This window comes from Nipponia nippon, unplaced genomic scaffold (genome assembly GCF_047370975.1).
Source record: "Nipponia nippon isolate SJK-2023a ecotype South Korea unplaced genomic scaffold, ASM4737097v1 scaffold_40, whole genome shotgun sequence".
In the NCBI taxonomy this organism is placed as follows: Eukaryota; Metazoa; Chordata; class Aves; order Pelecaniformes; family Threskiornithidae; genus Nipponia; species Nipponia nippon.
Window position 1 is genome coordinate 796,525 of NW_028262359.1, and position 27,975 is coordinate 824,499.

At 58.8% G+C, this 27,975-nt stretch overlaps 3 protein-coding genes across 24 annotated transcripts in view; all 3 read left to right on the forward strand.

Moving 5' to 3' along the window:
* ATOSB (atos homolog B) overlaps window positions 1–9,165 on the forward strand; it is a 40,955-nt gene extending 31,790 nt beyond the window's left edge. For 17 of the 19 annotated variants that reach the window (XM_087777718.1, XM_087777716.1, XM_087777724.1 and 14 more), the window contains 10 exons: window positions 541–633; window positions 1,240–1,395; window positions 1,694–1,795; window positions 3,206–4,462; window positions 6,046–6,104; window positions 6,391–6,487; window positions 6,975–7,133; window positions 7,545–7,613; window positions 8,084–8,289; window positions 8,599–9,165. In XM_087777718.1, the coding sequence (XP_087633844.1) occupies window positions 3,386–4,462; window positions 6,046–6,104; window positions 6,391–6,487; window positions 6,975–7,133; window positions 7,545–7,613; window positions 8,084–8,289; window positions 8,599–8,752 (1,821 nt within the window). In that variant the 5' untranslated portion in view covers window positions 541–633; window positions 1,240–1,395; window positions 1,694–1,795; window positions 3,206–3,385 and the 3' untranslated portion in view covers window positions 8,753–9,165. The remainder of the gene's footprint in view (window positions 1–540; window positions 634–1,239; window positions 1,396–1,693; window positions 1,796–3,205; window positions 4,463–6,045; window positions 6,105–6,390; window positions 6,488–6,974; window positions 7,134–7,544; window positions 7,614–8,083; window positions 8,290–8,598) is intronic. The other 2 variants (XM_087777713.1, XM_087777710.1) reach the window with 2 other exon arrangements.
* A 630-nt stretch (window positions 9,166–9,795) lies between these two features.
* Window positions 9,796–15,849, forward strand: LOC148053038 (stomatin-like protein 2, mitochondrial). Its single transcript, XM_087777730.1, has 10 exons — window positions 9,796–10,098; window positions 10,829–10,981; window positions 11,317–11,416; window positions 12,089–12,147; window positions 12,490–12,591; window positions 13,881–14,015; window positions 14,562–14,706; window positions 15,040–15,119; window positions 15,345–15,473; window positions 15,580–15,849. The coding sequence occupies exons 1-10, from the start codon at window positions 10,048–10,050 to the stop codon at window positions 15,709–15,711; spliced, it is 1,086 nt and encodes a 361-aa protein (XP_087633856.1). The 5' UTR covers window positions 9,796–10,047; the 3' UTR covers window positions 15,712–15,849.
* PIGO (phosphatidylinositol glycan anchor biosynthesis class O) lies at window positions 15,584–27,927 on the forward strand. Of its 4 annotated transcripts, none has more exons than XM_087777704.1 (11): window positions 15,584–15,678; window positions 16,473–16,966; window positions 18,320–18,463; window positions 19,599–19,722; window positions 20,734–20,893; window positions 21,440–21,613; window positions 23,574–25,146; window positions 25,644–25,847; window positions 26,157–26,359; window positions 27,156–27,226; window positions 27,788–27,927. In XM_087777704.1, the coding sequence occupies exons 2-11, from the start codon at window positions 16,474–16,476 to the stop codon at window positions 27,906–27,908; spliced, it is 3,267 nt and encodes a 1,088-aa protein (XP_087633830.1). In that variant the 5' UTR covers window positions 15,584–15,678; window position 16,473; the 3' UTR covers window positions 27,909–27,927. The 4 variants fall into 4 exon arrangements, with proteins under 4 accessions (XP_087633830.1, XP_087633829.1, XP_087633831.1 ...); XM_087777703.1 differs by lacking the exon at window positions 15,584–15,678 and adding an exon at window positions 15,960–16,356; XM_087777705.1 differs by lacking the exons at window positions 15,584–15,678; window positions 18,320–18,463 and adding an exon at window positions 15,960–16,356.
* The last annotated feature ends 48 nt before the right edge of the window (window positions 27,928–27,975 follow it).

Here is a 27,975-nt window from a genome sequence, read left to right on the forward strand (position 1 = left end):
GACTGCCTGTGAATCACAAATCTTAGTGGAAATGTGATGAAAGAACAACCCGTTTCCTGGGGCAGGCGAGGCCAGGCAGCGAGCACAACGAGTGACCTGCTGAAGCTGACTTCCCACCTGCAGGATGGCGGGATGCAGAACTTGCCGCACCAGGGTGCCAGAAAGGGGGTGCACTTGGGTGTTTGGTGCCTCTGAGCATCCCTTCAGGGATTTTGTTCATCTGCCTGGCCCTGCTCTTTCCAGATTCAGAACAGTGCTGGCGGGCAGGATGCCCAGTAGGACAGACGGCAGCTTCCCTCAGGACGGCCGCTGCAGTGAGCCCCCAGCCGAGGGCTGCATGGAGAGGGAAGCAGGGAGGACATGGTACAGGGATGGGCAGCATTTCCTCCTTCACTCGGAGGTTCCTAGGCCAGCAAAGCTTACATGCTGTCCCTGCCACAGGGGGGAGAGGGTGGAGGTGCCTGAGGGCTCCTGCCCACTCTGAAGGTGTTGCACCACAAGCTGCTGCCCAGGCTGACTTTCCTCCTTGCCCCCTTCCAGGCATCAAAGCTGCAGTGCCAGTGGAGTATGACCGCAGGGGAGCTGTGTTGCATCTGCAAACCTCCATCATGCATCAAGGGCACATCTGAGCAGGTGAGTGCTGTGCACATGAAAAGACTGCTGTCTTTGTGCTGGGGGAAGCTGGTGGGGGGCCATCATGGCTCAGGGCTGTCAGGCTCCTGGTTTCTGCCTTCCTGGCCAGGCATCTCTTATTGGAAGAAAACAATTGCAAGCTCTTCTCCGTGTCTGTAGGGCTAGAAAGTGTCCTGTGCTGTGGGTGAAAGGGGCAGGAGGTGGACATGAGACCAGCAGCTAGCCGGAGGCCCAGAGGTTGCTGGTGATCTGCAGTGTCTTGGAAAACAAGACATGAAATGGTCACCAGAAAGAAGCGGGGATCTGTTCATATGCACAGGTTTTCCTACAGGAACACATGCAAAAGGGATGTAAAATACGAGCCAGGTATGAGAGTTCACAGCTTAGTTTAACATATTTGTAGTTTAAATGGAAATCGAGGTGATAGCACTGCCTGAGATGGCTGAGATGTATGTGGCCTTTGGGTTTGGGAGGTTGGGAGGGGCTGCGCCTCGATGCTGCCTCTCTGCCTGTGTGACCCCGCAGGCAGCCAGTACCCTAATGCCCTTCTTCTGGAAAGCATGTGAATCACTCCAGCCCTGCATCTCCCCCTTTCCTTTCCCTCAGAGCCAGTGCGCAGACTGAAGAGCTGGAGAGGACGGTGCAGAGGTTCGGAGCCACACCGTGATGGTGGGAGCCATTCCACGGCAGCCACACCGCTTCTGGGGGGTGCCTGGCTGTCAGGTGTCTTCAGCTAGTTGTGCCAACGACCGCCCGCTGCAGGTCAGGGAAGTTAATCTGGAGCAAAGTGGGGTTCTGCTGCAGAGGGCTGAGTGTGGGGGGCAGCCAGGACAGGCTGCAGCGTAGCGGGTTATGAAGAGGGGTTGAGGTTGGTAGGGACCTCTGGAGGTGATCTGGTCCCACCCCTCTGCCCAAGCAGGGCCACCTAGAGCCATTGTCCAGGACTGTGTCCAGACAGCTTTTGAATATCTCCAAGGATGGAGACTCCACAACCTCTCTAGGCAACCTGTTCCAGTGCTCAGTCACCCTCACAGTAAAAAAAGTGTTTCCTGATGTTCAGACAGAACCTCCTGTGTTCCAGTTTGTGCCCATTGCCTCTTGTCCTATCACTGGACACCACTGGAAAGAGCCTGGCTCCATCTTCTTTGCATCCTCCCTTCAGGTATTTATATACACTGATAAGATCCCCCTTCTCTTCTCCAGGCTGAACATCCCAGCTCTCCCAGCCTTTCCTCATAGGAGAGATGCTCCAGTCCCTTAATTATCTTAGTGGCCCTTTGCCACACTCTCTCAGGTGTGGCCTCATCAGTGCTGAGCGGAGGGGAAAGATCACCTCCCTCGACCTGCTGGCAATGCTGTGCCTAATGCAGCCCAGGATACCATTGGCTTCTTTGTGGCAAGGGCACATTGCTGGTTCATGTTCAACATGGGTGTCCTCCAGGATCCCAGTGTCTTTTCTGCAAAGCTGCTTTCCAGCTGGGCAGCCCCCAGCACGTGCTGGTGCATGGTTATACCTGGCAGCACTCCTTTTAAACAAAATCCCTGGGCTCACCCACCCTGGCCTGCCACTTTCCCATCCTCATCGTGGCAGGGGTGAAAATACCACGTGCAGCCTCGCTCTGCAGATAGCCTTCACCCACTTGGAGAACCAATTCCCCTGTTGCACGCCTGCCTCTAAGCCTTTGCTCCACAAGAGCAGGCAGAGCTGTGGGGACAGGCAAAGGGCAGAGCTGCCAGGCACAGGCATTTTGTAAGGCTCTGGAGCTCCTCAGCCTGCCGGTGACTTTTCCTGCATCTCCTCAGCTCTTGCAGCCATTTCAGTATTTATCATGCCAGAAAAACTCATGGCCAGGATTCTCACAGCTCTGAAACTGGGATGAAAATCAAAAGTGAGGCACCATACAGCACAGAGGAGGTCAGGCCCTCGGGGCAGGCAGGGGTGGGTGGATGGTGCAGAAGCCCGTGGTGGGCTCTGCAGCCCCTGGTACCACTCAGCTGCTGATTGAGGTGGTGGAGGTCTCTGGTCCAAGCCAGCAGAGCTCGGTGACGTTAGGCTGCCCAGCCAGGTTTATGTCCCTGCCATGGGGCTGGCAGCGCAGGGCACCAGCCCTGCCTCATTCAGCGCATGCGGCCAGGGCAGGTCTTCTTGGTGAGCGCTGGGAGATCTTGTTGCCGTTCCCCAAAGGGGTGATTACAGGCCTGAGCCCCTGGGACTGGTCTGACCTGCCTGACTCCTGCGCTCCTGAACAGCACAAGCACATCAAGTCCCTGGCGGAGGGCAGGCCCCCTTCTCCCCACTTGTCCAGACTTGTCCCCAGTAGCCTCCAGCCCGGCTGGAGACTCCTCTCCGTGCCCAGGCCAGGAAGGAAGTGCTGATCCTGCAGGTGGGTGATGCCGCAGGGTTCCCCGGGGAGCCGCACCAGCCTGGTTCCTCTTCCCGTCCCCGGAGAGGGAGGTCCGAGTGGGGCTGTATGGGGAGTTGCCCGCATCCCGGCAGGTCCCTTGCAGCCAAAAGCCCAGATGAGGACGGCGATCCCGGGCTGATCTCCCTCCTCCTGCTCTCTCTTTTCAGATGCTGAGCTGCAGTGCACTCCGTAGCGGAGGGCTCACCCGGACATCCTGAGCGAGGGGGGGTCCAGCTCCCACCCCCTGCCCTCGCACCCTGATCTGTGGCACTTTACGGTCCCCCTCCTGCCGCTGCATGGGCTGTTCTGACTCCGGTTCTGCACAGAGTCCAGGCAAGTAAGGCTCCATGCGGCACATCCACGCGGAGACCTCCCTGCCCCCGGAGCGCGGCACGGACACCAGCCTGTCCCGGCCCAGTGGAGAGGCGCCCTTGGAGCCTTCCTCTCAGCGCTGCACCCACCGTGGCATCCTCATGGGCTACAATGAGACGGAGATCAAGCGCCAGAAGGTTTACCAGGTCTCCATCTTCTCCCATCTCTCCAGCTCCTCTGAGAGCACGGAGCAGCGGGCAGGCAGCCGGCTGGCTGGCAAGAGGGGTTACCCTGAGCAGCGAACTCCGGAGGCGGGGCGAGATCCCAAACGAACTCACTGGGGTGTCAGGGGGGTGGATGGCAAGCACGATGGGGGCCCTGGGCAGGCTTCCCTGGACGATGATGATACCTTTGAGGATGGTCTGCTGGTGGAGGAGCTATCCCTGTGTGGCTCAGCCCAGCACTTCTCCCACAGCGGGCTGCGGGTGGTGGAGCACCGGTGTGAGGGCAGCCCTAGCCACAGCCCCAAGGCCAGCAGAGAGGACAAGTCACAGGATGTTTCCTCCTCCTCCTGGCTCCAGCACATTGCTTGCAGTACTTTGCACACGAGAGACGGTTGCTCTGTCTCATCGGGGGATCAGCCCACAGACTATGGGGAGAATGGGGAGCAGGCAAGTGGCCACAACTTGCTTCACCTTGATTTGCACAATATTGCACAAACAGCCCAGTTGGACTCTGGTGGGAAGAGAGAGAAGCCAGGGAGCAGCCCAGCTCACAGCAGCAGGGCTAGTGGAGAAGAAGAATGGCCAGTGGTGGCCAATGGGTGCAAGGAGCCCCCAGCAACTCAGACAGTGCTCAGCCCTGAGCCCAGCAACCTGAGCTCCCTGGAGAAGACGCCCTGTGGGAGCAGCCAGCTCAGCAGCAGCAGCTGTCCTGCCAAAAGGAAGCTGCTGCCCGCTGGTGAGGCTGTGGCCGACTCCTGCTCTGAGGACGAGAGCCTGTCCCCGCTGCCAAGGAAGAGGGCCCTGCCGTGCCATCCGGCGCCCACGGCCTGCCGCAGCACCGATGCCAAGGGAGCTCCATTCTGGAATCACCTGCTTCCCACAGCCAAGGTGAGCATCGCTCGCAGGGGCAGGCAGGGCATGGCCTGGGGACAGCCAGAGCTCAGGGCTGTCCTCAGGGGCACCCATCGTGGCACAGCACCCCCTCCTGTCCCAGTGCCACAGCACTGGTGTGAGCAGGACGGTGGCTGACAGCCAGCCCTGGGACATAGAGTCTATATGCTGTCACTGACTTGACACCTTTTAGTCACTGGATCCTCTGCTTACAACCAGCTCTTTAGCCTAGAGAGCCTTGCTCGGACAGGACACGACCTCCCTGTGACAGCAAGAGTTGGACATGTGGCGTGGGGCCACCCTCGGTGTCTGACAACTTCACCTTAAGCCGGACTTGCTGGCAGGCTTGGGAAGAGTCACTGTCTTCTGCTTGCCTGACAAGGAGGAGGACAGAGGGGTGGGATGGCTTGGGTCCCTGGCCGTGATATCCATCAGGGCAAGGGTTTGGTGGCAAGGAGTGGGACTGGACACGCTCTGGCCAGGGAGTGGGAGCCCCAGTGCTGTGTGCAGAGATGCCACTGTTTTTTTCTGCGCTTCTGGGGTGCCTGTGGCATGTCCCCAGGGTGCCACAAACTCAGAAATGGGGCAGGCTCCGGAGGTTTGCAACCACCCTGGCAACTCAGGAGCTGCCTGCAATTCCTCCTTGCTTACCAGTCCCGCCTGACCAGCTCCCTGCCTTTGCTGCGTCCTGCCAGCTGAGGCTGCAGTAGGCTCACACCAGAGCTGGCACGCTCCTCTCTTTCCCTGGCGCAGGGACCCGCAGGGACCAACGGCAGAGCTGCCCTAGCTTCTTGCTGCTTGGAGCCAGGACACATCACCCGTGGAGCACAGCTCCATCCCTGCCCACGTACCCTTTTGGGTGACTGTCCCCCAGCCCAGCTGCCCCCAGCACTGCCCTTGCGGAGTGAAGCCCTCCAGCAGCTTCCCTGGGTTTTCCTGGTCATGCCAGCCAGCTCCATCATCCCTTTGTGTTGTGCTGCCCTTTGTGTGGCTTCCAGAAGGGAAAACCCCTGAAAAGGGGACATCTTTAAAAGGAGGCTGCAGTATGGTCCCGGCTTTAACCCCCCACCCTACAGCTGTAGGAGCCTGGCTGTGGGCAGGGGTGGGCAGCAACCCCTCTGCCCGCCATCACTGTTGAGGACTTTGCATGAATCACCACGGGACGGGACTTTTCCTGGGCCAGCCGGGGAGCTTCATCGTACGTGTTACCCTTCTGGGAGGTACAAGGGGATGTTGGTGCCTGGATCTGTCTGGGAGAGCCTCATCACCAGGGCTGGTCCTGAAACCTGCTTTGCAATGTGGGAGCTGTGTGCTTCACCCTCGGCTTGGGTACCAACACCCTCATCCCCAGCAGAGCCGCTTTGGGGTTTGGGCAGCCCCACATCTCCACCAGACACCGCAGCCCTTACGCTGCCCTGTTTGCCGCCCCTGCAGAGGCCACTGACAGCTACCTACGGATAGGAGCCTCTCCGATCTGCTGGGACCCTTGTGGGGCATGGCAAGGGGCAGTGGCACCTCCTGGGGGTGAGCAGTCCCTGGTTGCTGTCCTAACGCGGTTCTCTGTTTCGTGTCCCCTCTAGAGCTCTGCAGATTGCACTGCGGTCGGGAGGAGGCTGAAGAGCGGGCTGCGCCTCAAATCGTGAGTGTCCTGGCAGCCCCGTGGGAGGGATGTGGGGGCTTGGGGTGCCCAGCCATCCCAGCACCCCACAGGCCTGTGGGAGGGTCAGGTTGGGTCCCTTTCCTGTACCAAGTGTCTCCCGTCCTCAAGACCCCAGGCTGTGGGGCGGAGGGAGGTTTCTTCTGCCTCTGGTTGGTAGGAAAGTGGGTTCAACGTCCACCAAAGAAAGGGATAGGGGGGCTTGGAGAGGGCAGCCCAGAGCTGCATGCTCTGCAGTCCAACACCAATCTTGTCTCCTCTCTCAAAGGCGACATCTCCGGAGCAGCCTCCGGAGGGGTACCAGGTCCTCCGCAGCACCCTGGGCCACCACCACTGTCAGCCATGCTCTGCTGGGCAACTTTGAGGTAACGACACCCACCTGCCGGGGAGGGAAGTGGGTCCTGGGGGCTCCAGGCTGGGCTGGTGACGGACGTGAGAGGCTGAACCTGGCACGATCCCTGGTGTGGGGCTGGGCTGATTGTCCCCAAGGGCCTGGTGTGCAGTGGCTGTGTCACACAGCCACCATCCACCAGCAGATTGTCTCAGCCAGCAGATCCTTGGGTGATGCGCCAGGACCCTGGACCCTGCTGAGATGGCTGCAGCGGGGCTGAGCCGAGGCGCTTTCGCTGGTTCTCTGTGTTAGATGGCTGGTTTTAGCCCACCAGTTCAGGATGGGTCTGTTCCAGAGTGAGCAGCCAGGGACCCTCGTGGGTGGTCTCCAGAAAGCCAGGAGACATGCGAGGGAAAGCAGACATGCAGTTGCGGTGGAGATGGGGGTGATCTCACCTGCAGCTTCAAGGCGAGGGGCAGGACTGGTGTTTCAAGTTCCCTAACACTTCCCTCCTCTCTCAGGAGTCCATCCTGAAAGGGCGCTTTGCACCCTCGGGGAGGATCGAGGGCTTCACGGCAGAGATCGGCGCCAGCGGCTCCTACTGCCCCCAGCACGCCACCCTGCCCGTCGACGTCACCTACTTCGACATCTCTGAACACAGCGCGCCCTCGCCTTTCCTGGTACGGATGAGGGAGGGCTGGGACCCTGGGGGAGGTGAGTGGGGGCTGTACCCAGGCACTGCACATCCTGGGGGCTGCCCCTCTCCAGAGAGTGCTGCTGGAGCAACCACCTGCCTGAGGAGACCACTAGGTGTGCCAGGAGCAGTTTTTCACTCAAAAAGCAAAGAGGGAACCCTTGCAGGTGTATAAATAGGCAGGCTGCTGCCCAGCCGTCTCATGGCTGTTGCTTTGCTGTCACCTCTGCATTGCTGGTTGTTTGTCCACGGGTCTGGAGAGGGACTGAGCTGGGCGTCTTCTTGCCGCCTTGTGCCAGGCATTCCTGGCAAGGGGGGCCCTCGGCGCTGTGCCTGGTCCCAGCTGGGCTCTCTGTGGGCTTTCTTCCTCTCTCACGTGCTCGCTCTTTTGCCCCAGGGTGTGATTGACTTGGAGGCCTTGGGAAAGAAGGGTTACAGTGTCCCCAAAGCTGGAACCATCCAAGTGGTGAGTCGTCCCCTGGCCTCTGGCAGCGCCATGGGGAGGGGGCTGGGTGGGCTCCGGTTGCTCCCCTGGTGTGGATATGCTCCATTACATTGTTTGGCAGGGCAGCAGCCAGAAAGCTTGTGCAGAGGGAGTATGTGGCCACCAAGACAGCACAGCAGAAGGGAGCACAGGGTCCCCGGGGTGCTGGCAGGGATACAAGGTGATGGGAGATGCAGGAAAGGAAGAGGTTGGTGGGAGGGACGGGGTCTCAGCAGGAGAGCATGTACGTGCAGTGGGGATGGGATAGGAGCATGGGAGCAGAGGTGGGTGCAAAGGACCGACCTGTGGGCCTCAGGCTAAGCCCTTTGGGGCTGGTGTGGGGCTTTCTGGACCCTTGGGCCTGCCGGTGCTGCCCCCAGATGCCTCAGCCCTACCCTACGGATCCATTCCTGTGCCCTTCCCAGTCTTACCCCCTACCCCTCTGCCCCCAGACCTTATTTAACCCCAACAAGACTGTGGTGAAGATGTTCTTGGTGACATACGACTTCCAGGACATGCCAGCCAACCACATGACCTTCCTACGCCATCGCATCTTCCTGGTGCCTGTGGGGGAAGAGGAGGGGGCCACTGTGGCCCCCAGCGACCCACCAGGCTCTGGCCCTCCTCGCCGGGTCCTCTGCTACCTGATGCACCTAAGGTAGGGTGGGATGGATGCCTGCCCCGGGCTCGCCCCTGGGCTCCTCTCCCACGTGTCCTTGTCTCCCCAAACCTGCAGGCCAGAGCCGGGGGGTGGCAGCCTGACCCCCTTGCCCTGGGGAGAAGCAGGGACCGGCTGCTCTTTTGGGGAGGCTGGAGCTGCCATCCTGCCCAAGGGCAGCGGTCTCTGTCCCTCTGAAGGCAACCGGAGTGTGGCCACCTTGGTGAGGGGGTCGTGCCCACCACCGAGGCTGTCCTGCCCTCGCCTGGGAGCCTGAGGCCCCTCCACCCTGGTCTTGTCTCCGCTCAGGTTTCACAGCTCCAAGTCGGGAAAGATCTACCTTCACGACGATATCCGGCTGCTTTTCTCCCGCAAGTCGATCGAGGTCGACTCGGGGATCCCCTATGAACTGAAATCCTTCACGGAGATGCCAAGGAATCCCTGCTACTCACCTCGGGCCTGACCTTCTCCATCTCCCAGGGCCACCGGGGAGCCTCCAGCCCAGCACTTTGGGGAGAGATGAGTGAAGGGCCAGCAAGGAAGCACTGCCTTGAAGTATCGCCCTCCCTGCGCACCCCTGTCCTCCCGAGCAGCACGGACACTGTGCCCGTGCCCTGCGGCAGGGCTGGGATCACCGCGGGGCTTTCCCAGGAGGGGCAGGGGCTGGGGAGCAGCCCTGGTGCTCCAGGGACATGCCCAAGCCTTCTGCTGGAGCTGCTCCCAGCTTGGAGACTTGGCTGTAGCTGGGGGAGGGGGGGAGTGAAGAGTTGGGCTGGGGGCTCTGGGTGAGGCTGCCTACACTGGTCCTGGGGTTGGGAGCAGAAAGTGTGGAAAAGTTTGTATTTATTAGTATTTATTGTTGCTGGGAGCACAGAAGAGGCTTGCAGAGAATTGGTTCTTCCCCTGACCCTGTCGGTGCTGGCCAGGCCCCCGACTGTGCGGGGCTGCCCGGGTTGGGGCAGAGCTGTGGGGACTGCGAGGGGGACGGGGACCCCGCAGCCTGTGGAAGAGGGTGACCACCGCTCAGCCAGGGTGACCACCGCTCGGCCGGGGTGCAGCTTGGGGGCCGGGGCTGTATTTAAAGCCCCGGGAGAGGCCGAGACTTGCTGGGCATCCATTCTTCAGGCAGCTTGGGGAGGCCTGGACTCGTCCTCCGACCCCTTTAGGGCACGCCAGACCCCAAGGCGTGTGTGGCTGCCGGGGAAGTGGCCATCGCCACGGACCCTGAGCCAAGAGGCATGGCTGCCGCACGGACGGGGACCTGTGCTCTCTGCAGGAGCTGTGGGTGTGAGAAAAGATGGAGACTGCCAAAAAAGCCGAGTTTTGCACCGTCTGCAGGCATGGGGCGAGTCCCATCCAGGAGGCGGCTTTGGGCAGTGCCCGCAGGTGCCGGAGGATGGGCAGGAGCCCGGGCTGAGTCCTGGGACGAGGGGGAGCAGCGGAGGGGAGGTGGCAGGGCCTTCACGGGGAGGTGGGGGCGATGGGGACGGGGCTGCTGCAGCCCAGGCGGGGTCCGAGAGCGGCAGGGGACAAGGGAAATCATCTCAACCAGACCCGCCCGCCCGGGGCGCGGGGCGGCCGTACCGGTCCCTCTCCTGTTTGTTTCTAATTTAATAAAGGCCCGTTCGGACAGCCAGGCCGGAACCAGGGGCGGGGGCCGCGGCGGCGGGACGGGCACCGCGGGTGGTGCACACGGAAGGGGCGGGGCCTGCCGGGAGTCCTTCCGCGGCGGCGGCGAGCGGGGCGGGCGGCGGAGCGATGCTGGCGCGGGCGGGTCGGCGGGCCGCGCCCGGCCTCGGCCTGCTGCAGGTGGGGCCGGGGGAGGCCTCGGGGGACCGGGGGGTAACGGGGAGGCCTCGGGGGACCGGGCTGCGGGGGTGCCCGGGGTGCTGAGGAGGGGCCGGGCTGAGGGGAGCGGGGCTGGGGGGGTAAATGGCGGGGCTGGGTTGAGGTACGGGGGTTAGGGAGGAGGCCGGGGGGAGCCGGGCAGGGGAGGTGTTGAGGAGAGCGGTGGGAGTGAGGGGCTGTGGGGAGGAGGGCAGGGGAGTGCCCGGGGGCAGCAGGTGCCTGGGGGCGGCCCAGAGGGCTGCCACAGCTGGGGAGGGAGAGGGGTTTGAAGGGGGGTGGCCTGGGAGTGAGGGGGGGGGAGAGGGGTGGGAGGGGGGCTGAGCAGCCTACGAGGGGCTGAGTGGGGCAGAGACACCCCACACACCTTCCTCTCCCTCACAGCGTCAGGGGCTTTATTCCTTCCCCCCAGCGGGGATGTGAGGGAAGGGGAGGTGTGGAGAAAGCCCCAGCGCGGGGCTGAGCCACCCTACGCTTGCAGGGAGGGCCCCGACACTCGCGCTGGCCCTGGGGCCCAGCTCTCATCCCTGTGGGGACAGCCCCTGTCCCCGCATGGCGTGGGCTTGTTTGGTGTTTCCTGCCCTGGGGTATCGGCGCCGCAAGCAGCCATCCCAAATGGGATGGGATCCCAGATGGTGCTGGGCTCTGAGGTGCCGGCGGCCGGTCTCCATCCCCTTCCGTTTCTTTTCTCCAGCGCTCCCAGCAGCTGAAGCGTTCAGTGTGGCTGGTCCCGGCACCGCACCGCTTGAACTCCGGCCTGCCCATGAATATTGGGGTGCTCTTTGTGCCGCAGCAGGAGGCTTGGGTGGTGGAGAGGATGGGCAAGTTCCACCGAATCCTCGAGCCTGTAAGGAGCCGCTTTTCTCCCCTTCTGGATTCAGCAGGTTCCTAAAGCTCTAGCGAGACGTGTCCTTTGCGCACGGATTTGGGGAGTGCTGTGCTTATTCTTCCAGATCGTGATCCTTTTGACGGCCTGTAGATTAATTTCCCTTGGTGGGGTGTTAAAAGCACTGAGAAACCTAAACTCCCTCCACGTGTAAAGCATGCTTGCTCTGCCTGCAGCACCTACAGCATGTAGTGTACTTGGGCTTTGCTTGCACAGCTCTCTCTACTCTGGCTGAGCTCTCTGGGGGGAAAACCCCAGATTAGGGGCTCAGCCATCTAATCCCACCCTTTTCCCAGGGTTTGAACTTCCTCATCCCTCTGCTGGATCGGATTCGTTACGTGCAGAGTCTCAAAGAAATCGTCATTAACGTCCCAGAGCAGTCAGCTGTCACCTTAGGTAAGGAACAGCTTCTGCCTCCTGACCCTTTCCTTCCCCTGCATCCGGGGTGAGCAAGGGACGGCGCAGGGAGGAGTGGAAGTGTCCCAGGCTCCTGCGCTCAGCCCTGTCCCTGGGGACCCAGGCTTGGCTGTACTCCTGGCCCTGTGAGCGGGGGCACCCCAGGAGGCCCTCTCTGCCCTCTCGGGGCTGTGGCTGCTTCTTCTTGCTGGGTTGAACGCGCCTGGGCAGGAATCCATTTTTCAGATGTTTTCCTGTGTTGAATCGCAAAAAATCTCTGTGTTTCTTTAAAAAAAGGGTTTGGATCAGGTTAATGGACAGCTCTGTTACAATTCCAATATTAAGCTTTTTGTTTTGGGTTTTTTTTTCTCCTTAAATCTTTATTTACAAAGATAACTACAGTATGAAATGTTTTGATCTGGAGACCTGAGACTTCTTATATATTAAGATGTCAAAATGTAGTGTTTTCTAGGGAATGTCAAGATCCTTTTTACAAAGCCTTTTAGATAAGGAGATCCATTTCAGCCATTCCCTCTTCCGTGCCACGCTGCTGACACCAGGAAGGAAAGGGATGACCCTGCCCAGCTCTGCTAGTTCTGTCAGGGGAGAGGGGGTTGCCATACGTTGCCTTTGCTGCTGTCGTAAACAGGATGTGTTGTTCTCTCCCGGCAGATAATGTCACCCTGCAGATTGATGGTGTGCTCTATCTGCGGGTTATGGACCCCTACAAGGTACCGTCCCTGCTGTGCTGACACTCAGCCTGAGTCAAACGTGTAGCCTCCATGGCTGCGCCCAGCACGGTCTGCATGTGTCGCGCTGCTCAGCTGGCCACCGTGGCAGCCCCTTGGGCACCGCTCGCCTGGCTCTGCTGGCTCCCTTCTCCCCACGACGGGCACTTCAGCCTCCTCCCAGCTTGCTGTGCCCTTGCAATCCCTCCTGGGGCTCTGGACTCCGCTTTTCTTTGGCAGGGGTGTCTGTGGCAGGTTTCTCGTCTCTATGTTTGCCCACCCTGCCTTGTTCAGGGTTCCTCTTGGCACTGCTGTTGACTCTTGGTTTTTGCTTCTGCTCTCCAGGCCAGCTATGGGGTGGAAGATCCTGAGTATGCAGTGACCCAGCTGGCCCAGACCACCATGAGATCTGAACTTGGCAAACTCTCCCTCGACAGAGTCTTCCGGGTGAGCTGGGGAGGTGGATCACGGAGCTGCCAGCATCTCTCGAAACCCCAGGGCGGTCTGCACGACCAGGCTGATACGCTTAACACCAAAATGTCCTCTGCTAAGAGGGCTTTTGGATTCTGTTTCAGTTGACCTATTAGTGAATCCTGGGAGATGGGTCTTGTCATAGAATCATGGAATCATGTAGGTTGGAAAAGACCTTTAAGATCATCAAGTCCAACCGTTAACCCAGCACTGCCAAGTCCACCACGAAACCATGTCCTTAAGCACCACATCTACCAATCTTTTAAATACCTCCAGGGATGGGGACTCAACCACTTCCCTGGGCAGCCTGTTCCAGTGCCTGACAACCTTTCTCAATGAAGAAGTTTTTCCTCATGTCCAATCTAAATCGCCCCTGGAGCAACTTGGCGCAACCTGAGGCCATCTCTTGTCCTATCGCTTGTTACTTGGGAGAAGAGACCGACCCCACCTCACTACAGCCTCCTGTCAGGCAGTTGTAGAGAGCGATAAGGTCTCCCCTCAGCCTCCTCTTCTCCAGGCTGAACAACCCCAGCTCCCTCAGCCGCTCCTCACCAGACTTGTGCTCCAGACCCTTCACCAGCCTCGTTGCCCTTCTCTGGCCATGCTCCAGCACCTCGATGTCCTTCTTGGAGTGAGGGGCCCAACACTGAACACAGGACTCGAGGTGTGGCCTCACCAGTGCCGAGCACAGGGGCACGATCACCTCCCTGGTCCTGCTGGCCACACTATTCTTGATACAAGCCAGGATGCCATTGGCCCTCTTGGCCACCTGAGCACACTGCTGGCTCATGTTCAGCCGGCTGTCGACCAACACCCCCAGGTCCTTTTCCTCCAGGCAGCTCTCCAGCCACTCCTCCCCCAGCCTGCAGCGTTGCATGGGGTTGTTGTGACCCAAGTGCAGGACCCAGCACTGAGCCTTGTTGAACCTCACACAGTTGGCCTTGGCCCAACGATCCAGCCTGTCCAGGTTCCTCTGCAGGGCCTTCCTACCCTCCAGCAGATCGACACTTCCACCCAACTTGGTGTTGTCTGCAAACTTACTGAGGGTGCCCTCGATCCCCTCGTCCAGATCATCAGTGAAGATATTGAACAGGACCGGCCCCAACACTGAGCCCTAGGGAACACCACTTACAGCCGGGTCTTGTTTTGGTTTTTTATTTTATTTGGCTGACCTTGGCCCGTGATGGGAAGGTGTCTGTTTCCCTCCTGACCCATCTCATGCTAAGCGCCTCTTTGCTCTCTGCCATTTCTTTTTTGCCTCTCAGGAGCGGGAGTCCCTCAATGCCAACATTGTGGATGCCATCAACCAGGCTTCAGACTGCTGGGGCATCCGGTGCCTGCGCTACGAGATCAAGGACATCCATGTACCCCCGCGCGTGAAGGAGTCCATGCAGATGCAGGTTTGGTTTCCCTGGGAGGGCAGACTGGAACAAGAGGGAAGTCTCTCCTTCCATGCCGCTCCGTTGTTATCCATCCAGAGCTGGCAGCACCAACCCCTCCTGTGGTGAGGGAAACCCATTGGTGCTTTGGCTGCAAACGTACAGCTGTTGAATAAATAATTCCTGTCCTTATTTTGGTGATGGTGGCCCCTGCTTGCTACACGCAAGCCCTGCTAGCTCCCTTTAAAATCCCTACTGGGCTCTGTAGGAATCCCAGAGCTGAAGGTCTCCTCTTGAGAAAAGCCAGGCACCAGATCTCTGGGTGGGAAGGGGAGGAGGGGGAAGCGTCTGTCTGGTTAAGTGTGGACAGGGCTGTGCAGCGTGGGGAGCGGGAGCAGGACCAGCCCTCACCAGGAATCACGCTGTGTTTTCTAGCTGCGTGCTCATCCTCTGCTAAGCCACACTTGCCCAAGCGAGACGTAGGAGCGTGTCCTCGCTGCGCTTGCCCCCCGGATGGGCTTTCCCCGGCGCGGCCGTGGCAGGTGGGTGTCTGACCTGTGTTTGCAGGTGGAGGCAGAGCGACGGAAGCGGGCGACGGTGCTGGAGTCGGAGGGGACGCGGGAATCGGCTATCAACGTGGCTGAGGGGCAGAAGCAGGCCCAGATCCTGGCATCGGAAGCTGAGAAGGCCGAACAAATCAACAAAGCTGCTGGTAGTGCCTTGGGCTAGAACGTGTGGGGCCTGGGGGATCTGCAGCCCTCTGCACTGAGGGTGATGCTCCCAGGGAGAGACCGCATCGCTGTCTGCGGGCCAGGCTTCCTCAGCCACGCTGATACTTCCCTGCTGGGGCCTCCAGCTCATGCTGCTGCCCCGCAGCCTGGGGCGGCAGGAGGTGTGCGGCAGGAGCATCGCCCTGCTGCTGCTGGGGAAGAGAGGCTTTGTGTGCCTGAAGTTGTCTTGATTTGTTCCTTGGAATTGTCTTGGTTCGCTCCTTGTAAGCGCTTTGTGGCGGTTCTGATGGGCGTTGTGCTGCGGTTCGTTGCAGGAGAAGCCAACGCCATGCTGGTCAAGGCCAGGGCCAAGGCGGAGGCCATCCAGCTCCTGGCAGCTGCTCTGGCACAGCAGGTGAGCGACGGCTCCTGGGGGCCGGCGCCAGGGGAGCCGAAACCGCGGCCGGCGTGGCACCCGGCTTTCTCTGGGAGGCTCCCTGGTGCCTCCGGCAGCAGCGAGCGAGGAGTTTGGGCTTCCTGGGGGCCGTGCGCAGCCGGGGCGGGCTGGGGCTGGGGGTGCGGATCAGCTCTCGGTGGTCCACGACTCGCTGCTGAGCCTCCTCCCTCCCTCCCTCCCCAGCACGGCAGCGCCGCCGCCTCTCTCTCCGTGGCCGAGCAGTACGTGAGCGCCTTCTCCAAGCTCGCCAAAGATTCCAACACCCTGCTGCTGCCCGCCAACACCGGCGACGTCACCAACATGGTCGCGCAGGTCAGCGTGGTCGGAGGCACCCGTCTCTCACCCCAGGGGAGGTGAAGGCGGCAGCCCGGTGGGGCGCGGTCCTCTCCTCCCTCACGGCTCTCCCGTTTCCCCCCAGGCCCTGGGGATCTACACCACCCTGACCAAGCCGCAAGCCGCGAAGATCCAGGAGGAGATGTCCCCAGCCCGCGAGGACCCCCAGCCTCCCGCCACCGAGGTGCTGAAGGCAGAGCAGGCCAGCTCCAGCTAGCGGGGCCGGAGGGATCCCGCGCCCTCGCCGGCAGTCCTGTCCTGCCGCTCTCCCCACCCAGACGCTCTTCCTCTTCCCTCGATCCTTATTTTGTATTTGGATTTAAATCATGTAATAAATGGTACCGGTGCTGCTGCAGCATGTCCCCTGGTGCTCGGGAGCCCGACCCGACACCCCGCCGTCTGCTGACGAAGGGGGAACCATCCCTCCCCAGCAGGCTCCTGCCAGCGGCTCCCGCGGACATGCAGTGACCCCCAAGGGGAGCCGGGGGACCCCTCTCCCGGCGGGGACCCCACTCCCGGGGGAAAATCCCTCTCCAGGGACGAGGGCTCTTGTCGTCGCCCCCTCGCTCTCCCGCTAACTGCCCCTGCATGGGTTCTCGATAGCGTGCTGCTCACAGTGCGGGCCGCAGGGAGGGGAGCGGCTCCGGGGATTAGTTAATCGGTTAATCAAAGCAATGTCTCGGACGAGCTGGAGATGCCGCGCGTCCCCACAGGCGGAGGGAGGCCGGCGGCTCCGGGCCGCCAGGGGGCGCTGTCGCCCCCGCCCGTCCCCTGCGGCGGCGCCGCTCTTGGGAGGCCGACGCTAGGCGCGGCGCTTCCGGTAAGGGCAGGGGCGGCTGGGCCCGGGCCGCGGCGGCCGCAGGTAGGGCCGGGAGCGGCGGGGGCCGGGGCCGCGGGCAGGGGTGGGTGCTGGCGGGGGGCGGTACCTGGCCCAGGCAGAGCCCCTCGGGCTGAGCCCGCCTGTCCTTTCCCCCCCAGGATGCGGCGGTGGCCGGTGCTGCTCTTCCTGGCCTGGGTCTGCCTCCTCTTCTTTGCCGGTATCGGGCTCTTCATGAGCGGCTTCCTGCTCACCCGCATCGAGCTCGCCAGCAGCAGCTCCTGCTCGGACCCGCTGGTGTCACCGCCCCGGGAGAGGCAGCGCCTCCCGCCCGGCTCCTGCTGGGTGCCCCGCCGGTTCCCCAAGGCCGTGCTCGTCATCATCGACGCCCTCCGTTTTGAGTTCGCTCGCTTCAACCCCGCCAAGGCCAGCCCGCTGCCCTACGAGAACAAGCTGAGTTTCCTGCACCGCCTCGCCACCTCCCAGCCCCGCCATGCCCGCCTCTACCGCTTCCGAGCCGATCCCCCCACTGCCACCATGCAGCGCATCAAGGGCCTCACCACCGGCTCGCTGCCCACCTTCATCGACGTGGGCAGCAACTTTGCCACCTACGCCATCCAGGAGGACAACCTGCTGGCACAGATGGTGCAGAATGGTAAGTGGGCAGGGGCCGCGTCCCGCGGGGACAGGGCACGTGCAAACCACCCGTCCACGCTCACACGGGACCTTTATTCTTCTCTCCTGGGGAAGGGAACCGCTTAGAACACGTCCACCCCGTCAGCTCGTTCTTTTGCCCTACTCAGTGACAGTTGTCCCAGGCAGAGCTGTCATGCAGGCAGGGTTTCTCTATCTTGTACTGGGAGTAAGTAACTGGGACCGCAGCTTCATCTTCATCATCTTCATGGCTGTACTGATGGTGACTGTCACAAGGTCACCGCCAGGAGCGGCCGTACAAAGGCAAGGGCAGTCGGTCGTGTTGTGTTTGCGTTCCTGTGAGAGGCGTGACGAGGGAGGAGCTGGTGCCAGGTGCGCCACGCGGGTGTCACTCGGGCAGCAAGCCTGCCCCGCCGGCTGCCTGCACCTGTTAGGCAGCGACCTCGTCACGTTTTCTGTGTAGTTTGGTGCTGCCGGGGTGTGCAGCTGTAAAGGGCTTGTTAGGGTGGGGTGATGGAGTAGAGAAAAGGGGACAGCACAGAGTCCTGTGTTATCCAGAGAGATTTCCTTCCAGGGCTCAGAGTGGCACAAATACCAGTGCCTGGGATGAGGCAGTGTGACTGGGTTGTCCGCTCCCCTGTGTGCGAGCAAGGTGGGCAAACACAGTAAATCATCCGAGATGGAAAAAGCTGGCAGACCCTGCGCCAGAGCAGCAGCTTCGGAGGAAACGGTTCCTGCTTCCAGGCTGGAGAGGCTCTGCAGAAACACGGAGGGCTGCCTGGTGGCAGGCAGGGCAAGCAGAGCGAGGGCAGCAGGCAGCGTCAGTGCTTTTGCCTTCTATTTTCTGCGCATGAAAACCCACCGCTGTTGTGTTTAAAGCTGGAGCCCAGGATTCAGAGCTTCTACTCTACCCCTGTCAGCAGCCATCTGCTGCCTTGTGTTTTACAGTGGGGTCACAGGCTATCAGCTTGTCTGGAGGGTTTGTCTGCTTCATGCTGTACCTTCCTGAGTGCTGCGGTGGCACGGGTGGGTACCTGCCTGCTTCCTGGCCGGTTCAACCCAGGGGTCTTTCTGCTGGGGTGATGGGTCAGAGGTCAACGATAAGGCTGTGCAGGTGGATGTGGCGTGGGGGGCACTTGTACGCGTAGAAACAGGGCTGGTTGCTCCCCGTATTCAAACTCATTTACAGTCAGATGGTCATTTTAATTTTAGGTCGCTTTTGGAGGTTGGTTGGAGAGGAGCCCAGCACTCCAGACCCTGACCTGGATCTGCCCAGGCTCTTTACACTAGTGTGGGTAACAGCACGACTCGGGTGGGCTCCCTACTCTCATTAATTCCTTTCTTGCTGACTCAGGAAGGAGAGTGGTCTTCATGGGTGATGACACTTGGGAAGGACTCTTCCCGAAGAAGTTTTTCCGCTCGTATTTCTTCCCTTCTTTTAACGTGAAGGATCTTCACACTGTGGACAATGGGATCCTGCAGCATCTCTATCCAACTGGTAAGCAGCTCTTTCCCCCAGGGCCAGGGCAACCCTTTATGTTCTGCAGGAGTCCAGCTGCGAGTTTGGGGTAGGACTGAAGAGTTTTTTCAGTTACAGAGTGGCGCCGGGCAGTCACACGCTGCTGCCTGGGGATTACAGTGCTCTAGCTGGATTTCCACAGATAAGCCAGCTTCTGGGGCCCGTAAACTGGTTCTATAAAAAAAAAAGAGCGTAGCTTTATGGGAGGAGGTTAGACTTCTACATCTGTCCTAGGAATACGCTGCCAGGATGGAGCAGGAGGAGCAGCTTCACTTTGACACGTGGCTGCCCGGGCAGGCACACAGTGCTCTAGGAAATACCCAGCAGTGCAGCCAGTAGGCTGGGGCACAGCACTGCTCTCAGCAGAGTACAAGTGGCTCCCGGTCTTGGGAAGAAGGTGAAGTGTGAGATGAATTTGTGAATTTTAGGTGATTTCAGACTCCTCCCTAGGTCTTAGGACCGAGGAGAATGCTCTTTGCTTTATCTGTGTATGAATCTAAGTAAATCAAGGGTGCGGTGGCCTTTCACGGGGAAGTCCTTGTGCCTTGTGGGAGAGCCGCAGTTCATCATTTAAGCCCAAATATGTTGGTTTTCATGTGTTGAGACCCTGCAGCAGAGGGCAGAGGCCGCGATAACTTTCTAGCTAGGGACAGCGTTGGTGTGCCATGCCCACGTGCTGGGTGGGACACAGAGGGGCACACGGATGAGTCTGACCTGAAATATCTCCAGGGGAGGGCTGGAGTTCTGGGTGCTCTTCCTGATCATCCCTGTGCTTTAGCTCCGTTTATGGCAATTTGAGTTAAGGGTATTTCAAGGTGACTTGGGTGACATTGGGCCTTTCCTCTCCTGAGAGGTGGTGAATGAAAACCGTGGATACTGGGGCGCTTGTGGGCGTTGAGCTTCCAGCAGCATTGCACCCAGGCACCCGCAGACCAAGAATGTGCTTCTCTTAAAACCTGCATCGATCTACTTGAGAGCTGGGAGTGATGGTGGCAGGAGGGGAAGAAACAGCAGTTTCCAGAGGCAACCAGAAAGCTCTGGCAGGAGAGTCCAGGTGTAGAGCCTGTGCCTGAATCCCAGGCTAGTATGTGATAAGGCTGCTCTTGTTTTGCAGTGGACAGTGGTGAATGGGACCTGCTGATTGCTCACTTCCTCGGCGTGGACCACTGTGGGCACAAACATGGACCTGACCATCCCGAAATGGCTAAGAAGCTCACCCAGATGAATGAGATGCTCAGGTGATTAGTGTGGCGGTGGGGGGTTGCCAGGTGGCCTCTTTCTTCAGCTGAGCCGGTGGGGTCTTCCCAGGGAATTTACCGATGCAGGGGGGCAACAGGGAAGGCTTATTGTGCCTGTTAACACGGTGAACGGCTTTGGCCAGCGGCAGCTGAAACCCCAGCTGTGGGGCAGTCTTGGTTGCGTAGACAAATGTTCATGAGAGGTTTGGTTTCAGAGGTCTTGGAGGTCTGTCTTCAGGTCTTGGAGCCTTGGTTCTCAACCAGGTGATGATGCAGCTGGAGTACAGCTGAGCTTCACTCTCCCCGTCTTTAAAGTGGAGATTGTCACACTGAGGTTTGGCTAATGTTTGAGAAGCACTTGGAGAACCCTGGCTAGGGAACGCCGCGTTTACTGCGGCAGGCCTGTGAGTTGTGCCTTTGTGTCAGAAGGCAGAATGGGACCCAGAGATCCTGATCACACAGCCATGCCTCAGCCAAAATGCTGTGGCTTTTGACTCTTAGGACTGCTTTAATTTTTGCTGCTGGAAGGAGTGGATAACTTGCCCTGCTGCATCTGAGAGTGCAGTATATACCGTGTCATACCTACTGCATCCTTCAGGGACAAATCCTCTCTTTTTTCCTTAAAAGTAGGAGATTGCTCACACAACATGATACAATATACAAGACGCAAATAGAAGCAGTCTAAAATTTGTTCCTGTTGGGAACTTTTCTTCCGAATTGCATTTTGTCAAGATCCCCAAAGGCACTGAGGAACCAGTTCACTGGGGACCTAAGCAAGATCAGTCCACTCTGTCTCAGGACTCTGAATTTTCAGTTTGGTTTTAAAGCGTCTGTTGTCCGGATCCCTGGCTGACTTGTTACAGCTCTGCTTCAGCACTTAGTTTTGCTCAGATCCTTTTGTGGGCTTCACCTCTGTCATGCTGGCAGGCTTGGTGGGGACATGTCCTCTCCCACCTGGGCTACCTGGGACTCTGCCCAGGTAGGGGTTGACCTTCCTTATCCTGGTGACAGGTCCTTGGTGGATCACCTGGGGAATGACACCCTTCTTCTGGTGGCTGGGGACCATGGCATGACAGAGACCGGAGACCATGGCGGCGACAGCGAGAAGGAAGTGAATGCAGCACTGTTTGTGTACAGCAAAACACCCCTATTTGGCACTGGCCCTCCAGAGGTGAGAAGAAGCTGATCCTTAGCTGCTGCTGCCTGAGGTGGCATCCGGGGTGAAAACTGCATCCTGGGGTTACAGAGAGTAACGGTTCAATTGGGATTGTGGAGATTGAGAGGGGTGGGGAGTCTGTCACCTTTCCCAAGAGAAGAATGGAAAGGCTGATGCAGGATGCAGGTAACTGAAGTGTTTGGGACCCATAGTCCCATCGGGGGATGGACTAGGTGACCTTTAAAGTCCCTTCCACCCCAAGCATTCTGATTCTATATCCGGGCCCTTCCAGCTGTGAGGGGTTTCTGAGTGGGGCCAGGTGAGCTGTTAGACAGCCAGGGCGAGACCCAAGGGCCTGCGGCTCCCAGCAGGCATCCTCCCCTCCACAGGGCACTCGGGGAGGGCAGAGCTGTGCCTGTGCCTTCGCATGTGTTTTTCCCCCTCCTGGCTTCCCCAGGTTCCCCTCCTAACAGGGATGTCTTCCCCACCATCCTCTAGCCCGAGTGAAAAGCTGCTTTGCTGTGTTCTTTCAAATTTCCGATTCCTCCCCTGTCTCTCCAGGAGCCTGAGGCTGTTCCCCAGGTGAACCTGGTGCCCACTGTGGCCCTGCTGCTCGGTGTGCCCATCCCCTACAGTAACATCGGGGAGGTGATGGCTGAGCTGTTCTCCGGGGACGGCGATGCTGTGTCTGCAGCCTTGCAGCAGCTCTCGGTCTATCACATCAATGCCAAGCAGGTACGGCCTGTGGTAGGCCTCCTCATTGAACTAGAGAGGAGAAGGAATGGCATTTTAAGCCCATACCTCTTCTGTTTGCTGGAGGTGGGGCGGTGACATGGTGTTATCTTCGTGAGGAACTTGTTTTGAAGAGTTACCTCCTTGCAGTGTTTGCTCCAGTGAAAGGTGGCACCATTTTCCCAAAAGAGAAAAAAGAAAGATCTGTTTAGTGCTTGGTGGTGGGTGCTGTGGCGTGGAAAATGCTGGCCGGGAAGGTGACATTTGCTTCAGGATGAGGGTTGGCCCCAAATGGTCAGAGGTGGATTTGGTTATTGGGGAGGCTGGTTCCTCAAGGTTGAAGATGACTAGGAGCAGGTTTTGTTAATGGAGATTCAAGAGTACAAATGGATGTTTTGATGCTGCTTCTGTTTTGGAGGAAAACGGTGTTAGCTAAAAAGCCATTCTAGATCAGTGACAGAAGGAAAACAGTAACAAAGGACTAAATAAAAGAAACACCATCTAACAGGTGACTGTAAGGTGGGATAGGGAAGGAACCAAGCGCAATGAAATACAGAACCCCAACCACGAGTGACAAAACTTGAATGAAAGTGATGATACCAGGCGTAAAAGAAGCCCAGGCAATGGAGCAGGCACTGTGCCAGGGCAAGCCAGACCCTCTATGGAGGACACGGGGGCTGTCTGTTGTGGCTCTTGGCATGCTACAGAACCAGGTTTGCCGCACATTTTACAAGGCATGTGTCTTAGCTAAGTGCCGGCCTGCCTTTGAGGGACCCCTGGATTGCTAGGAGCACAAAAATAACTCAGCCAGCTCCCTGCTGCACCCCTGGGGCTCTCGGGGAAGAAGCCAAAGCAGACCAGGTCCTGTTTTGGGCCCAGTTGCCTGGAAGCAACCCGTGATGTACCAGTTGGAAACCATTGGTGCAAGTCAGCAAGGAGCTGGAGAGGATACGACTGCTGATGGGAAGGCAAAAATGTTCAGCCTCTCTGCTGTGTATTTATAGAGCAGCAGAGTGCTTTGTCATTTAAAGATGATAGTGTACGTTGCTCTCCATTAGTCACGGAGGATATAGATCATCATCTGTTGGGAATTAGTGTTATCCAGTCCTGCCTGTTTAAATATTTGCACTCATTTGTCTGAGGAGGTTTCTGGCTCAATCATGTTGGTGTTGCAGAAGCTTTGCAGGCCTGGGAGAGAGCTGGTGCTTGTGTTTGCTATTCGTGGGCAGGAGTGGGCTGATTCTGCCTGCGCTCTGAGGTGACTGGAAGGCACGCGAAGGTATCGGTGTGTTTCAGGGCTTGAGCAGATCTACACTGCTGAGCAGCTGGGTGTTTGTACGGGTGCCCTGCCCCAGTAATGCCCTTGTAAGACTTTTGTATGACTTTGGGATCGTAGCTGCCTCTGTTCCTGTCCTCTTGAAGCAGGAAGCAGAATGAGCTCTCCTTAGCCTATGGTACAGTTGGTTAATGTGCTTGTATTGAAGAAGAGGGAGCAGTTTGATTTGATCCACTATAAGCTCTTCAATTTGATGTCTGTCCTCAGACAAACAGCGTAAAAGTCGCCATCAGGTGTGGATGAATAGCTAGTAGTGACCCGAAGTTCTGGGGGAAGTTTGCCTTACGGTTACCATCAAGACTCTGCATAAAAGCCCTTAGTGATGCACAATGCTACCAGAGGTGCACCTGCAGATGAAGAACTGAGGGGAGTCAGTGTGGCTGTCGGGATGGATATGTCACTTGAGAAGGATGTCACTTGGGCAGAAGTGTTGTGTTTCCTGCCAGTCACATCCTGAATTTGGGTGACCGGCCCCGGGTCATGTGGCGGTGGACAGGTCTGTCCTGGCAGGGGCTGGCAGATTGGAGCCCTTTCCATTCTGAAGGGGCTGAGTGAGGAAGATGGCGATGAATCCTATTCCCAGTGGTTCCAGTGCCACTGTCTGACCCTGTGTCCCCTCTCCTGTAGGTGGACCGCTTCCTGCACTCCTACTCGCTGGTGGCTCAGGACCTGCCAGCAGAGCAGCTCCAGCACCTGCAGGAGCTTTTCTCCAGCGCCGTGGAGGAGCACACTCAGCTCTTGGCCCAGGTGCAGGGAGCGACGCTGGTGCCTCCGGAGCTGGAGTCCAGGCTGGGAAGCCTCATCGGCCGCTTCCAGCTCTACCTGCGGGAGGCGCGGGCTGTGTGCACCCAGTCCTGGGCCCGCTTCCATCCCCTGCGTATGGTGGGGGGCTGCACCCTCATCGCTACTTCCTGCCTGCTCTGCTACGTGGCCTCAGAGCTGGCCGCAGCATCGGACTCTTTCTATCGCAGCTGCCTCCTGTACCCACTGCTTTGGGGCTTGGTGGTGGCTGTTCTGCTTGGGCTGGCCCGTGCGTTCACGCAGGAGGGGCTGGATCTCCTCCTGGTGTTGTCGTCGGCAGCCGCAGCTTCGCAGCTGGGTTTTTTCTGGCACTGGTGGGGCCGGCATCCCAAGCGAGCCCGTTTGGCGGGCAGTCCACCACCCTTGGCCAGCATTGGCCTGAGGCAGAGGCTGCGAGCATGGCTGGGGCTGGCCTTCCCCATGGGCATCCTCCTCTTCCGCTGCGGAGCTATGTTCTCCGATAGCTTTGTGGTGGCCGAGGCCCGGGTGGCCCCGTTCCTGCTGGCCTCGCTGGTGATGTTGCTAGTGGGGAAGCTCCACTGGGACGGTCGCCTGACTGTGCCAGAAGGCCCCAAGCAGCAGCTCCTTGGCTTTTCTTCTTACCGGAGGGAGATCTGGTACCTGCTGTGCTTCGTGGCCATGCTTCTGGTCTGCGTTCGCCTCTCCGGTTTCTTCCACCAGTGCCGCGAAGAAATCCCTCAGTGCCGGCCCTCTCTTTTCCTCTCCCCCCTTGCCAGCCTGAGAAACACACGGGCCAAGAACCTCTTCTACCTCCTGTGCGTGGCCTTGCTGGCCGGGCTGGTCTATGCAGTGCGGAGCTGGCTGCGACACTACGGCAACCTGAACAGCTCGGACCCCCTCGTGCTCTTTGTGCGCTGGGGTTTCCCGCTGGTGGTCCTCTGCATTGCCTGCTACTGGGCCGTTGCCTCCAGCACTGACGACTCTCTCGGCAAGCTGCAGGAGCTGGTGCAGGTGGCGGTTGTTGCCTTTCCATGGGCCGTCTACGGACTAGCATCCGTGGGGCTGCTGCTCCTGCTGTGCAATCCCATGACGGTGCTCGCCAAGGACACGCGGGAGTCGGCAGGATCCATCGTCACTCCCTACCTGGGGGTTCCCAGCTCTGAAGTCGACTTCCTGCACGTCATCCCTCAGATCTACAAGAGGATGCAGGAGTCTCAGAAGAGCCGCCTGGAGCGGGGAAGCTGCAAGGCCACCATCGCAGCATACGGGCTGGGCAGCGTGTACTCGGCAGCTCTGGTCATAGCACTCACCCTGCTGGGCTTCCTCTTGATGCTTCTGCACAGCGAGCGGCTGAGTCTCGCCTTTCTTCTCCTCTTCCTGGAGGCCTTCATGCTGCTGCACATCCACACGCGTGCCAGAGGCCTTGCTGGAGACGCTGGTGAGTCAGGGCTCGGTAGAGCATCCTCTGGATGTGTGACCTGGGCCTTATCTGCAGCAACCTTGTCTTATTTCCAGGGAGACAAGCAGAGCCCAGTCTCTGCTCTTGGGGAATGGTGGTACACTGATCCTCAGAGGATCCTCCTAGCTTTTTTAGAGCTGCTCAGATCCTCTAATAGAAGAGAGATGCGTGCAGCAGGGGTGCAATGTGGGAGGAGGAGGAGTCCCTTGTGTCAGGGCAGGGGGCTCTACACTCATCCCTTCTCCCCAGGGTGCGAACAGCCACTGAACCCCACTGCTGCTAACAGAGTCCAGTAGCAGGGCGGGCAGCAGAGGGAGTGCCTGGCCCCTCACCGTCTCCTCTGGTGGGAGCCTGACTGGTTTCTTTCTGTCAGAGAGTGTGGAAAGGGAACCTGGAAGAAAACTCAACAGGCTTTTTTTGACTGTGGATCTGTCTTTTTTCCTCGATGCTGATCTCTCTCTCTCTCAATCTCTCAGAGCCTTTTTCAGTGCCCTGGTACGCAGTCATCTCCTGGCTCCTTGCTGCTTCCCAGTTCTTCTATTCCACGGGCCACCAGCCCATCTTCCCGGCCATCCACTGGAACGCAGCCTTTGTCGGCTTCCACCTTGACCACGGCACGAACCTTCTGCCTGCTGTTCTGGTGGGCGCCAACACCTTTGCCTCCCATATCCTCTTTGCAGGTAAATCAATTTCTTCCTGGGCTGTTGAGCCTGAGCAGACTTGGCTCACTGCTTTGCCTTGTCTGGAGGCCTGCAGGCTGAGCACGAGGCGATGAAGGCTCCAGCACCAGCTGAACAGCAGCATCCTCGCTGTCCCCTTCTGGGGCCATAGAGCTGCCCACAGCCTGCAGCCTCCATCCAGTTGTGCCTGGCCAGCAAACTGGAGCTGGGGCGTGTGCGTCCTGTACATCCAGGGCGTGGTGGCAGAGCCTAGACTGCTCCTCACCTCCTGGGCTCCAGTAACTTCATGTGCCTTTGTCCTTGAGGTAGTCGGCTGCCCTCTGCTCCTGCTTTGGCCCTTTGTGTGCGAGATGCCCAGCTCGCATAGGAAGAAGCCCAAGAAGGAGCCCCGGGAGGAGCTGCCGGAGGTGGAGGAGCACATGATGGAGATGAGGCTGCGGGAGTCCCCGGAGAAGTTCTCCACTGCTCTGCTGCAGCTGGGGCTGAAGTACCTCTTTGTCCTTGGGACACAGGTACGGACAGAGGCAGGATGGCTGTGGAGAAGGCTGTCCAAGAGGAAAATGGGTTGCTAGGAGAACCATGGGGTGCTCTGATGAGGGAAGGGGGTCAGCCGGGCACAGACAGGCCCAGCGGTGATATGTCTGGTTGCAGGTGGAAGAGCAGCTGCACAGGTCCTCTTCTCAGCCATGCTCTGTGCTTTGGGAAGGGCTCCAGCACAGAAGCCGCAGTATGGATTAGGCCGCTTTTCATACCTGTCTGCCCAGAGTGGCAACGTCTGTTCAGAAACTACAGGGTTGTAATCCTGCTCCCCTGCTTCCCAACCATGCCTATCTATTTTGCACCAGCTCTGGTTTTCATCTGATCCTGTGCTGCGGTGGTATAGGGAGCAAAACACCAGAAATTTAATCCTGTGAAAGAAGCAAATAGCTTTCTGGGGTTTAGCCCTTCAAATCGTTCTCCTGTCTGGTCAGACCAGAGACAGTACAAGGGAGGAGGCAGGCCCCGCAGCAGGAGAGCGTGGGTGCCCCTCTCAGTGAAATACTAGGTCAGGTTAGCCACAGGGTGAGCCCTCTTCTGTACTGTCCCAGCCTGGCCCCAGGAGGGCTGCGTGTACCCCAAGCAGCTTGTTTTTCCAGACTTGAGGACATGATGGAAGGGAATCCTCTTTGGCGTGCTTATTTATGGTGTGTGCTGTACCACCAGCCTCTCAGGTGCATGCAGTTTCGTACCGCCTTCAGATGTGAACCTAGCGCCCAAGAGGTCTCTCCAGAGTCACTTGTAACTTGTTTTTCCTGATCTCCCCCACAGCTTCTGGCCTGTGTTTGTGCAGCTATGATCCTCAGGAGGCACCTCATGGTCTGGAAGGTCTTTGCCCCAAAGTAAGTCCCAGGAGTTGCTCTGATGCTGGGTTAGGGCTCATATCCGTGACATCTTGACTAGAGTTTGTAGACAGTAATGTTGAAAGAGACCCTGTGACTTCTTACCTAGCAGAGGCTGTAGGACTGTCCTTAACTGATTCCTGCTGCAAGTTCAGAAGCTGGACTTGAGCCAGAGCCTAGAAACTTCTCCTTATCTTTATTTCCAAGAACACACAGAGCCCACCTGGAAGCTAAGAATATTCAGGGCAGAGAGTCAAAGGTGCAGGGATACCAGACCAGAAATGGTAAACCCAGAAATGGTAAACTAGCAAACCTTTGGGCCAGTAGGGAGTGTGGGGTGGCCTTGGCCTCTGAGGGATTCAAAATCCCACCTGGGTGTTGTCCTGAACAGCCTGTAAACCAGAAGCATGCTTGGCTTCCAGGCTGCAGGCAGCAACTGCTGGGGAGTGAGCGTAAATCAGGTTTTAGGACCTGAAATCAGCCTGCTGGGAGCGAGGGCAGCAGCCTGTCTTTGCAGGCATGCTGGCTGCAATATCCTTACTACGTCTGTTGTGCCGGCAGGTTCCTCTTTGAGTCACTGGGCTTTGTGGTGAGCAGCATCTGCCTCCTACTGGGGATCTCCCTGGTGATGCGTGTGGACTGTGCCGTCAGCACCTGGTTCAGCCAGCTTCAGCTCAGGTAACGTCGGAGATGTGGGGAACCCGACCCGCTCGTCGGCCGAGGCTGTGGTTGTCTCCCTGGACCCCAGG